The sequence below is a fragment of the Pygoscelis adeliae genome, unplaced genomic scaffold, assembly GCF_000699105.1.
Source record: "Pygoscelis adeliae isolate BGI_AS28 unplaced genomic scaffold, ASM69910v1 Scaffold266, whole genome shotgun sequence".
NCBI classification, from domain to species: Eukaryota; Metazoa; Chordata; class Aves; order Sphenisciformes; family Spheniscidae; genus Pygoscelis; species Pygoscelis adeliae.
The window spans coordinates 366,254-378,459 of NW_008824987.1; the positions used below are offsets into that span (position 1 = coordinate 366,254).

Consider the following 12,206-nt stretch of genomic DNA (forward strand, 5'->3'; position numbering starts at 1 on the left):
CTTTTGGGGCTCTTGGTTGGCAAAAAGAAAAAAAAAAAAAAAAAAAAAAAATTCCTTTGTTGTGGTTGGAGGCTGTTACTCTGCTGACGTAAATGCACTAGCATGCGATCTGTTACCACAGGATAATTTAAGAGATCTGGTGCTTGCTGGAGCATCTGGGGAAAAAATAAGTTCCCTGAGAAGGTTGATGCTAATGAAAAGATACTGCTTTAATACAATAGATTTGATATTAACCTAATCATTAGCAGGACAGTAAGAAAACTTCAGCTCAAGATAAATATTAAAAAACTCTTGGAAAATCTTGCAATTCCATCATTGCTTATCATTGCTTGAACAATGTATGGCAGACTGGAAGACCACAATGATGCAGAGAGTATTTAGTCCGTGTGAATATTATGTAGTGCTTATGTCTAGACTAAATGGTGGCGAGGAAGAGGACAGTAAAATGAAAATTAAACTGTAAGTGCTTTAACTTAAAGTAGCCATTAATCTGAAGTCCCTGGAAGGCTTGTTGGTTTTTTGTTGCAGCAGTAGTGACGGATGCTACATTGCCCAAAGTCATTAATATTTGTGGCGTTCTTTCCCTGTCACTAGGAAATTAGCATGTTTTACCTTCTTAGTTTGTGCTTTGACACATTCAGTCTAAATCTTAATTCTCAGAATAATTCTGTCTTTTAGAAGAGGCCTAAGCTGATTATAACTAAAAGATTATGGAGATAAAAATACATCCTTTTGTTTCTGTTATTTTTCTAAAACTCCACATTGCTGCTTGCTACGACTGCAGATTTCTTTTAATCACTCTTAATTGTCTTTCAGAAAGCTGCTTTCCAAGATGCCAACGTTTGCTTGTTTGTGTTTGACTGCATCTATTTCAATGACATCAGCCTGATGGACAGGTATGTGGCTGGCAGTGTGTGAGAGTAGCCTGACCAGTTTCCCAGTATGAACTTGCTGGAATACGCTACCACTGCAGAGGGAGCAGTTCACATTGGCTGTTAAGACTGGCCACTTACCCGTGTAAAATCAAGACAGCATGGGAGAATCCTTGCTCTGCTAAGGAGTTTCACTATGGAGCTCTGTCTTGCTCTGCAGTTCCAAAATACCAGGATTAACTGCGTTTCAACTGACCTGAGTGTGGTTCAGTACCCAGCTCATCTTAGATCCTCTGAAACTAAATGCACTCTTAACACAAAATTTCTGTTTTGTAACTTACTTCCTGGAGGAAAGTAAGAATTGATTGTCCTTTCTGGAACTCTGTGGGATAAATCATTTAATTATTTAAATAGCTTTTCTCAGTCTTCATGTGACTGGTACTTCATGTTAAAATTGCTCGCTTGTCCTTAATTATCCGTATCCTGGTTTAGGCCTCTGTGTGAACGTCGTAAGTTTCTCCACGATAACATGGTTGAAATCCCCAACCGGATCCTCTTCTCGGAGATGAAGCATGTCACAGTGAGTTCAATGTTAAAATAGCACGCGTGGTGATCTCATAGATTGCACTGTGGACACTTCATTGCTCCTTCACCACATGGCCTTTTTTATGATTAAGGCTGCAAACCCAGCAATTCCCTGCCTGTCAAAATGGTTCTGCTGATCTGTGTGCAAGACTTCTTGAGCTAGCCTTCTTCAAGAGGGCCGTGCCTGTGCTCCCATCTTGTCTAGGCTACAACCACTTCAGTATAGTCTTAACTTGCACATCTCTGGTTTTGGCTTCTTAATGATTTTGTAGCCATTGTAACTTCGACATTGTTAGGAGGAGCTAAAGCCTGTTGCAACTTTGTACTGTGCAATGCTGAGCTGTGTAAAGAAGACTAAAGTATGATTGCAGGGAGCTAGACTGCTTCCAGTTCCCAAACTGGCACCTTCAAGTGCCACACAGCCCAAATACATCCTGAGTGCTAAAAACTGCATTTAGACAGCAGCATGCTCAGTTTTTCCTTTGATTGCTATGCACAAGCCCTGTGCCCCATTATTTCTCCCCACTGCTACTGATTTCTGTTTCACCTTGGTTTTGGTGGAGAATGCTTGGACATTTGGGGCAGAGAAAGCAGTGTCTTGGAAGAAGAAAAGAGCATAGGTCCCAAGGCAGCTGGATAGAGAAGTAAGCAGGCACTGCTGACTCAGGAAAATTTGATCTTGTACCTATGGGACATGCTCAGGACACAATCAGTGTGGCTACCTTGTCTCTGAGGAGTATTTTTTAACTAACGAATCCTTCTCTGCTTGGGACATATTCTCAGCTTAGTCACTGGATGTGCAGCAAGGAGAAAATGTATGGGACTCTCCTTGGAAAACTATTTTATGAAGTTACCCATTCATCTCTCTGCAGTTGCTTTGGTTTTAGTGCACCACTGCTCCAAATAGAAAGCCTGAAGACCACAGGCCTTTGACAGTCTTGAGCTAACCACGATTCCTTTCCTTTTAAGAAAGCTTCAGATCTGGCAGATATGATCACCCGAGTCATCCGTGAGGGACTGGAAGGACTGGTGTTGAAAGATACAAAGGCAGGTTCACATTTACTCTTCACTGATGCATGCTGGGAATTGGGGAATAACAACAGACAGAGGTCTGTGGGTGAAGCACACAAGGCTGACCATCCTTGAAACATCTCTGGGTTCTTATCGATGCTGAGAATCCAATCCAAGTTGTTCTTATATATCTGAGCACTGCTGTGCTCTTGTACCGCTAAGCTGGATAAAAGCAAGGGCTGTTTGAGGAGATAGCTGTCCACCGGATGATCTTTCTGACTGGGGGTTCTTGCCTTGTTTTGCACAGGGTAATTATGAACCAGGAAAACGACACTGGCTGAAAGTGAAAAAGGACTACCTAAATGAGGGTGCGATGGCTGACACAGCCGACCTGGTGGTGCTGGGAGCTTTCTATGGACAAGGCAGTAAGGGTAAGTCTCTGGAGTTGGCTTAAGTCAGAGACCTGTCAGTTCAGAAAACTCTCAAGCATTTTCCTGTTCCAGGCCTCCTGTAGTATTTGGTCTCCAACCAGAATGAGACTGGCTGTAGCAGTGACTGTGTGCTGCAGCTCATCACATGCCAGGCTATGAGTTTACTGTTGGTTAGTTGGCACAGCAAAGCCTTAGGTCTTGGGCTGGGCCTCCTGCACAGCGTAGAGGCTCTCTGTTCAGCTTTGTATATGGGAGCTGATGCTGCGAAGCCATCACAAGCCCAAGGCCCTTTGACTCCCAAAGACGGAGAAGGGTTTTGGTTCATTACTTTGCTTTTTGAAAAGCTGTGGCTTGTCCTGTAGATGATGTGAACACCCTGCTCTCCCCTCCTGCAGGTGGGATGATGTCCATCTTCCTCATGGGCTGCTATGATCCCAAGAGTGAGAAGTGGTGCACTGTGACCAAGTGTTCTGGTGGCCATGATGATGCCACCTTGGCGCGCCTGCAAACAGAGCTGGATATGGTGAAGATCAGCAAGGTGAGAGGGGCTCTGGCATGGAGGCGATCAAAGGAATGCTCAGCAAGGGGCTTGATAAAAGCCTTCTTCCTGCCGAGCTACCGTTGAGGTGCTGGCTAAATGCAGAATTGAAGTGCTCTGCTGGGAATGAATAGAGGCTTGATTAGAGTGAAAGCAGATAAACTGCTCTGACATAAATGAGATGTAGATGCAGCCAGCTCCCGAAGATAAGTCACTGCCTGAGATTTGTACTCAGACACTGAGTGGGAAGCCAGGCGCCATCTGCTTCCTGCTAAGACAAAGTTTTATTGGGAAGAGCAGAGCAAGTACCATTTTGGGGGGCATATTGCGATTGGTGAAGACAGTCACTAGATGGGGCTGTAGGTGAGAAATGCTCAAGTCAGACTGTTCTCTTGTGGCTAGATAACCTGACATGTCGAAGTTAAGACTTTTTTGAGTGACTTATTCAGGTGAGGAATCTTATTTTTCAAGACTTGACATACAGAGAGCTGAATTTTAATATTTACTTGATATCCTGAAGGCCATTTGCATCAAGGTTATAGAATCTTAAAAAATGTGTAGTTTTATATGAATCACAATTGGAGCAACAATGTTATTGTTTTACATATAGAATGACAGTAATTGAGAGCTGTGTTACAGATAATTTTTGTGATTCTCTAGATAAGAGAAACTGCTGCACATCAGCGCACCTTGCACTGCAGGCTAAAGCACATTTCATCCATACAAAGGCAATGTAATACCTATGTGCTAATCTACTTCTAGGTTATCTTTCAGCAACTTCTTTTGTAGAAATAGGTTCGTATATGATCATAAGTGCTATCATTTTGGTTTTCTGCTTTTAATTAATAGGATCCTAGTAAAATTCCAAGGTGGCTAAAAATTAACAAAATCTACTACCCAGACTTCATTGTCCCAGATCCAAAGGTGAGTGCTGTCATAGTCATTTGACTATGTTTTCCAGCCCTGATATAGCAATCTACTAGACTTCATTTAAGTGTACAAATTGTCTCTGTTACAAGATTAGTCTTCATACTTGGAACAGGAAATTAAGCGCAAATTTTTATCTCTGAATCTTGCAGGTGCATTTGAGGCTAAGAGCTTCATGAAGAAATCATACCTGCAGCACTTCTGGGAAATACTCTTGTGCATTAAATCCCTTCCAGAAGTGAACTTAACTTTAAATTTGAGGCATGAAAAATCCTACTTAAAACGGTTGAAGCACAACTGTAACCCAAAAGTTGCTATTGTTTTATGAAATTTATCAGTATGCTTTGTGCCATGTATGTCTGATAGAAAAGGTGATATTTAGAAATTGGCATTATATATTAGTGGAGGATCTCTGACTCGCTTGAAAAAAACAGAAGTTTTTCTAATTGAGGTGACCAAGAAGGTCAGTTTGTGTATATGGAACTCTGTGTGCTGGGGCGGGGAGGGGGGTTGCTGTAGAGGAACACAGACGCGTTAGAGTTAGTTCATGAGAGAACACAGGAACGCGACGTGACTTCCTCACTACTGTGTTTAGAAAGCCCCAGTGTGGGAGATCACAGGGGCTGAATTCTCTAAAGCTGAAGCCCACACTGCAGATGGGATCTCCATTCGCTTCCCTCGCTGCACCCGCATTCGAGATGACAAAGACTGGAAGACAGCCACCAACCTCCAGCAGCTTAAGGTGAGTTAACACAGTATGTCTGCAGCATGTTCGAGAATAAGTTCTGACAACAGTCTATATTTAAAAAGACAAATTCAGATAGCGGGGTATGTAGTGAAGATATCTGCTGACTGGTACCTACGATGGCATGTTACGTTTTCCATTTATTCTAGGCTCAGGCTGCTTGCTGGATTATTTTGATGTGAATCTTATTGTTTCATGGGGCCCCTCGAGTCTCTTGAGCTGTTGTGTTGTGCACTTTCAGGAGAGTCTGTGCTGGCAGCTAGTCGTATCAGCTCTTGTAAGAGCCTTCATGGTGAGGAATTTCCTTCCTGAAAGAAGTGACCTTTATTCTCTTAAGTGTTTATGGTCATTCGGTCTCCCATTAATTGCTGAGACTGGGGGAGGCATCTGGGAAGTGACTGAGGTTAGCCTGACCCAATTCCAGGGCGCGGGGGCCAAATGGCAGTCTGCCAGGACCCCTGGGGCTGCACCCACCCCACGCCGCTTCTACGCCTCCTTTACTGATAGAAAGCGGTTGGCTTGCTGCCATCCCCAGCAGTAAGTCGGCTGTTGATGAGCTCTGTTCTCAGTCTAGTTATTGTTGTTCGGGCTGTCTTCACACTGCCTACAGGGATACTGGCAGCAGGTTTAACTGCTTGTTATGCCATCGAAGCAAGGAGTGTTTCAGCCCGCCTGCTGCCCAGCAGTCTTTCTGGCTCCCTATGCAGGTAGGGGAGAGAAAGGTAAAATACCCTCTTCAGACAGCTATTCCCCGAGTGAGCAATGGGTATTGTTCATCTTTCAGGCTAGGGAGCCAGGCTCTGAAGAGTTTGTCTTGCTCTGTAGCAGATCGTGTGAATATGGCTTTTGGTACCTCCTGGTATGGCTTCCCTTAATGTCAAGCAGCTGGGTGGAACACAGAGAGCTTGAACAAAGTTGACAGGAAAATGGCTACAAAGAGGTGCAGAAAGAAAAAGTGTATGAGCAAACACTTCGGGGGGGGGGGGGGAAGGGAGAAAAAAGAGGAGCCAGGAGTCATGGCAGGACAAACAAGAGGAGCCACGTGCATTACGGCTCTTGTCTCGTATCAGAGGTTTCACTGTGGCTAAAGGCAACGCTTTGTTTCTGGTGGGACAGGAGCTGTACCAACTCTCCAAAGAGAAGGCTGATTTCAGTGTTGGTGCTGGGGAGGAAGACGAGTCCACAGCTGGCAGCAGCGGGGAGAATGAGGGAAATTCCCGGTCTTCCACACCACACAGCACTACTAAAACTCCCCCAAGGAAGTCACCTGCAAAAGCCCAGAAGCTAGAAGGTAAGATGGTGCTTTCCAGGGAGAGGACCCTCAGGGTGTGTTCTCTGCATTTGGGGCAGGCTGGCTTTGGATCTTTGCCTTCCGTCCGATGCTCGGAGATCCTGTGGCAGCTTTCATGTGCGTGTCAGGGTTAATGGGCAAAGCTGTTTAGACCCTTGGTTTGGTCTGTGTTGTTCACAGCATGGACTGAATAGCCACAGCTCTGAGGCGTGCTGGGATTGAGAGAAGATGGAAACGGCACTGATGGTGCCGTTAGGTTGGTGCTTAGGCAACTCATTTAGACAATAAAAGCTCTCTGAGATTATATGCTGCTTAGAACAGGTATCTTGAACCTAGCAGAGTCTCAGTTATAGTTTGTACCAAAACTACTTTGGAGGGATTTCTCTGGGGCTGCAGTCCCTTTTAATCTTAGTAGATAAAGGTCCTTAGCAGACTGTGTAAGTGTGGTCTGAAGAGCAAACCTGCTGCTCCTGTTCCTGCAGATCACATGCCCTTTGGTTAGACATTTTTGGCCATGAACCAGTATTTAATTTTATTTGGATGAAATTCATGCATATAATAGGGCACCTGGATGGAGGGGATTTCCAGGTAGTGAATTGCAAAGCTGTGAAATGAGTTTGCTTCACCAGCGCTTTGTCACTGGAGAATAACTTGAAGCAAATTTCTGAGCAGTCTCAAAAAGGCAGTGTGGTGACAGCAAGGAGGAAAGCTGAACAGCAACATCCTGAAGATGAGGGCAGGAAGATGCCCTGCGCCATTTGCAGCAGAAAAATGTGTCTTACTAGTTATATTCTAATTCATGGATTTTTCAGAAAGAGGGGGGGAAAAGCCTTTTACCCTCCTCAGTCTTCTCCCCCCACTTTAATACACAATCAGTATCCGGACAGAGAGCACAAATGAGACAAGCTTTTGTTTTTAGAAAGCAAAGCAGTCATTGGATCCCCTCAAAAATCAGAGGAGAAACGAGGGGAGAAGCGAAAAGCATCTGAGATGGACGACAATGGAAAAAAGGTACGGACAGCTGGGCAGCAACCACTTTGGGGTGGGAGGAAGCAGAGGCAGTTTCAATTGCCTGTTCACTTTTGCCTTCCATCTGGAAAAGTCTTTGAAATCTTCCTATAGCAGCACCCTAAATTAAAATGAAATGTAAAGGCAGAAATAGCAGCAACAAGCCCCCTTGTAAAGGAAGCGGATGGCTGCAGCTCTTCTTTCCCGTCTGCAGAGCTGACGTAACTGGGTTTGTCCTGCTAAAGGCCGATACCCTGTTCACCCACCAACAATGTCCTGCTCCACAAAGTGGAGTGATTGCTGAGCAGCTCCTCTTCCCGACTGCTGCATATGGAAGAGTTGGGAGCTGTAAAAGGAGAGAACTGTCCTTTCTAGCCCACTGTGCAGCAAATTGTAGGATTGGGTTAAGAATCACTGAGGTATAATTTCCTGGTAAGCCTGGAGTAGCTATTTTGATGTCAGCAACTCCTCTCCCAGTGCGGTTATGTTCTCCTACTTTAACTAAGAAGCATCAGCTTGCAAAGACTAAGACAGTGTTTACTGGACCACATCAGCATCGTCACCAAGGGGAACAATGGGGTAATAATTCCCCTCACTAGGGCTAAGGAAGCACTCTTCAGCTGTAACATCTGGCTTTCAGAGGAACTGTATGGGTGTTGCTCTTGTGTATGATTTAATGGCAGTCCAAAGAGCAATTTACAGTTGCCAGGCATGGGATTAGAATGATAACCTCGGGAACTGTGCATGGACTCGTTCATGCCTCAAAGAATTTAATGTAATTTCCAGACCCATCTAATGTTTTTACCAACCTGTGCTTCTCATCCTCTTTCACGATACGCAGACGCTGCTGGACATATTCACTGGTGTGAAGCTGTACCTATCGCCCTCTGTGAAGGACTTCGACAAAATCCGGCGGTATTTTATAGCGTATGATGGGGATCTTGTGCCAGAGTTTGACACAGCCTCAGCAACACACGTTATAGGGGACATTGATGAGAATCCTGGTGCTAAGCGTGTGTCTCCCAAGTGGATCTGGGAATGCATCCGGAAACGGAGACTGGTAGCCCCATGCTAGCAATGCGGGGCAGCCGACCAGTCTTGACACAAGAATTCCCTGAAGGGAACAGCTCAGAACTAGGTAGGTGGAAGATAGGGTGAGATTCCTCTGTGGAGACACGGATAGAAATAAAATGTCCAAGTCCATCAGCGGTAGTTATAAAAATCCATAGCAACCATACGGGATTAATTAAAACAACTCTCTGAAGAAACGTCACTGCTGAATCCATTTTTCTGCCCATAATGTAGAACAATGCACTTATCTACGTGCTGGTTTAGTCCCCTTGGGTTTTTAAAGTTTGGGTATTTTTATAGATAAAGAAATAAAACTGAAGCAGTTTCTCCTTTGCTGTCAGGACTTATTTTCCGAAGGTTGTTCTCTGCCTGGACAGGAAAACAGACCACCACCAACTATGTGAAACTATTGGCTGTACTGCCGGGATAATTTTGCTGCATGGCTACAATGTACATGAAGGAGGCGCATCCTCCTGGTTTGACTTTTCAGGACACCAAATAAGCTTCCATTACAGCAACTGCTGTAGCATTATCCAAGCATCCTCTTGGAGTGTTTGTTTTCTAGAACATATCGCTCATGTGTTCCGCCATTCATGTTTCAACAAGTAAAAGCTGAGAAAGGAACTCTACCATCTGGATCTTTTAGAATAGTTGAGAGACCTCCTTCTCTGAAGCAGCTCAAAAACTATTGCAAGTACTTGAATATTAATGAAATAAGGAAGATAGGTTTTAGAAACAGGGGTTCATTTTAACTGTTTTGCAAATGACAATGTGCATTTGCTGAATAACTGCATGAGCCCTGAAGGCTCAGAGTGCACTCTCCCCTTTGTAATCTTCACAAAGTTAAGATTGTACTGCTAAAAAGTTAAGTGTTTTCAGTTAACTTGTTTCCTTCAACCTCTTCTGTACTTGTGCCCACCCTCTAATGATACTTAAGCACCTGGTATCCCAAGCCTTTTCTGGCTGTAGGATCTCTGCTTTCTCTTAGCCTGCTGGCAACAGTCAGAAAACAAGGTTACCTAAATCACATTTCAACTTTATTATAAAATTATAAACCAAACTTCTGTACCAGAACTAGTAAGTTTAACCATCGTAGTACCAAGAGGATTTACTAGAGAATAACAGGTCATTTCAAGTAGAATATTAACTTTTAAAATATTTAAACTATGTACAGTGTACATAAAGCACATAAATATTTCCATTGACTTTATTAGTTCAGATCATTATATTCCTTTGGATCATTCATCAGTTTCCTCCAGGTTTTGATTTTCCTTTAAAAACAACTCAATCATATCCATAGTAGAGAAACACTGTAGTCAGGGGGGGAAAAAAAAGAGAGAGAAAGTCCTCCCTTCAGAAAGCACATTTCAGAGTCATATGGTGGGTATATCTTCTCATTCCTAAAACTTCAGGCATTGATCTGCAACTTGATTTATCTGCTGTAGAAAATAAGCCTACCCTCTACAAGTAAAAGTACATCTGTCCACAGGGGAATAATCTTCCTGCTAAATTCCCCCAGCCCTGAGTTTATTGAAAGATACAACAACATGAATTTTCACAGTGAATTTACTAAATGAGGCTGTTCAACACTGTATGTGTTATTCCTGTACCTGTCAGAGGTCCCTGTGAACCTCTTGAAGAGTAAATACAGTTAGTGCTTACCTGCATTTTTTTTTTATTTTTTAACGTGATGCATTGAATTGTACCAGTACTCTTCTCACGCTGGAAGGTGTTGAACTGTAAGCCAAAGATTAGAGAACAACCCGAACAGGGAAAGTTTTATAGCGTATGATGGGGATCTTGTGCCAGAGTTTGACACAGCCTCAGCAACACACGTTATAGGGGACATTGATGAGAATCCTGGTGCTAAGCGTGTGTCTCCCAAGTGGATCTGGGAATGCATCCGGAAACGGAGACTGGTAGCCCCATGCTAGCAATGCGGGGCAGCCGACCAGTCTTGACACAAGAATTGCCTGAAGGGAACAGCTGAGAACTAGGTAGGTGGAAGAAAGGGTGAGATTCCTCTGTGGAGACACGGATAGAAATAAAATGTCCAAGTCCATCAGCGGTAGTTATAAAAATCCATAGCAACCATACGGGATTAATTAAAACAACTCTCTGAAGAAACGTCACTGCTGAATCCATTTTTCTGCCCATAATGTAGAACAATGCACTTATCTACGTGCTGGTTTAGTCCCCTTGGGTTTTTAAAGTTTGGGTATTTTTATAGATAAAGAAATAAAACTGAAGCAGTTTCTCCTTTGCTGTCAGGACTTATTTTCCGAAGGTTGTTCTCTGCCTGGACAGGAAAACAGACCACCACCAACTATGTGAAACTATTGGCTGTACTGCCGGGATAATTTTGCTGCATGGCTACAATGTACATGAAGGAGGCGCATCCTCCTGGTTTGACTTTTCAGGACACCAAATAAGCTTCCATTACAGCAACTGCTGTAGCATTATCCAAGCATCCTCTTGGAGTGTTTGTTTTCTAGAACATATCGCTCATGTGTTCCGCCATTCATGTTTCAACAAGTAAAAGCTGAGAAAGGAACTCTACCATCTGGATCTTTTAGAATAGTTGAGAGACCTCCTTCTCTGAAGCAGCTCAAAAACTATTGCAAGTACTTGAATATTAATGAAATAAGGAAGATAGGTTTTAGAAACAGGGGTTCATTTTAACTGTTTTGCAAATGACAATGTGCATTTGCTGAATAACTGCATGAGCCCTGAAGGCTCAGAGTGCGAGTGAGTAGTCCAGTTTGCTGGTTCCCTTAGTCTTCTCCCCTTTGTAATCTTCACAAAGTTAAGATTGTACTGCTAAAAAGTTAAGTGTTTTCAGTTAACTTGTTTCCTTCAACCTCTTCTGTACTTGTGCCCACCCTCTAATGATACCTAAGCACCTGGTATCCCAAGCCTTTTCTGGCTGTAGGATCTCTGCTTTCTCTTAGCCTGCTGGCAACAGTCAGAAAACAAGGTTACCTAAATCACATTTCAACTTTATTATAAAATTATAAACCAAACTTCTGTACCAGAACTAGTAAGTTTAACCATCGTAGTACCAAGAGGATTTACTAGAGAATAACAGGTCATTTCAAGTAGAATATTAACTTTTAAAATATTTAAACTATGTACAGTGTACATAAAGCACATAAATATTTCCATTGACTTTATTAGTTCAGATCATTATATTCCTTTGGATCATTCATCAGTTTCCTCCAGGTTTTGATTTTCCTTTAAAAACAACTCAATCATATCCATAGTAGAGAAACACTGTAGTCAGGGGGGGAAAAAAAAGAGAGAGAAAGTCCTCCCTTCAGAAAGCACATTTCAGAGTCATATGGTGGGTATATCTTCTCATTCCTAAAATTTCAGGCATTGATCTGCAACTTGATTTATCTGCTGTAGAAAATAAGCCTACCCTCTACAAGTAAAAGTACATCTGTCCACAGGGGAATAATCTTCCTGCTAAATTCCCCCAGCCCTGAGTTTATTGAAAGATACAACAACATGAATTTTCACAGTGAATTTACTAAATGAGGCTGTTCAACACTGTATGTGTTATTCCTGTACCTGTCAGAGGTCCCTGTGAACCTCTTGAAGAGTAAATACAGTTAGTGCTTACCTGCATTTTTTTTTTATTTTTTAACGTGATGCATTGAATTGTACCAGTACTCTTCTCACGCTGGAAGGTGTTGAACTGTAAGCCAAAGATTAGAGAACAACC

General features: G+C 43.0%; 1 protein-coding gene across 1 annotated transcript in view; it reads left to right on the top strand.

The window, feature by feature from the left end:
- LIG3 (ligase III, DNA, ATP-dependent) overlaps window positions 1-8,804 on the top strand; it is a 15,670-nt gene extending 6,866 nt beyond the window's left edge. The window contains exons 10-19 of the mRNA XM_009326059.1: window positions 817-896; window positions 1,365-1,452; window positions 2,427-2,504; window positions 2,776-2,899; window positions 3,295-3,437; window positions 4,287-4,361; window positions 4,960-5,106; window positions 6,226-6,400; window positions 7,320-7,411; window positions 8,250-8,804. Of these exons, the coding sequence (XP_009324334.1) occupies window positions 817-896; window positions 1,365-1,452; window positions 2,427-2,504; window positions 2,776-2,899; window positions 3,295-3,437; window positions 4,287-4,361; window positions 4,960-5,106; window positions 6,226-6,400; window positions 7,320-7,411; window positions 8,250-8,483 (1,236 nt within the window). The 3' untranslated portion in view covers window positions 8,484-8,804. The remainder of the gene's footprint in view (window positions 1-816; window positions 897-1,364; window positions 1,453-2,426; window positions 2,505-2,775; window positions 2,900-3,294; window positions 3,438-4,286; window positions 4,362-4,959; window positions 5,107-6,225; window positions 6,401-7,319; window positions 7,412-8,249) is intronic.
- Window positions 8,805-12,206: the final 3,402 nt, after the last annotated feature.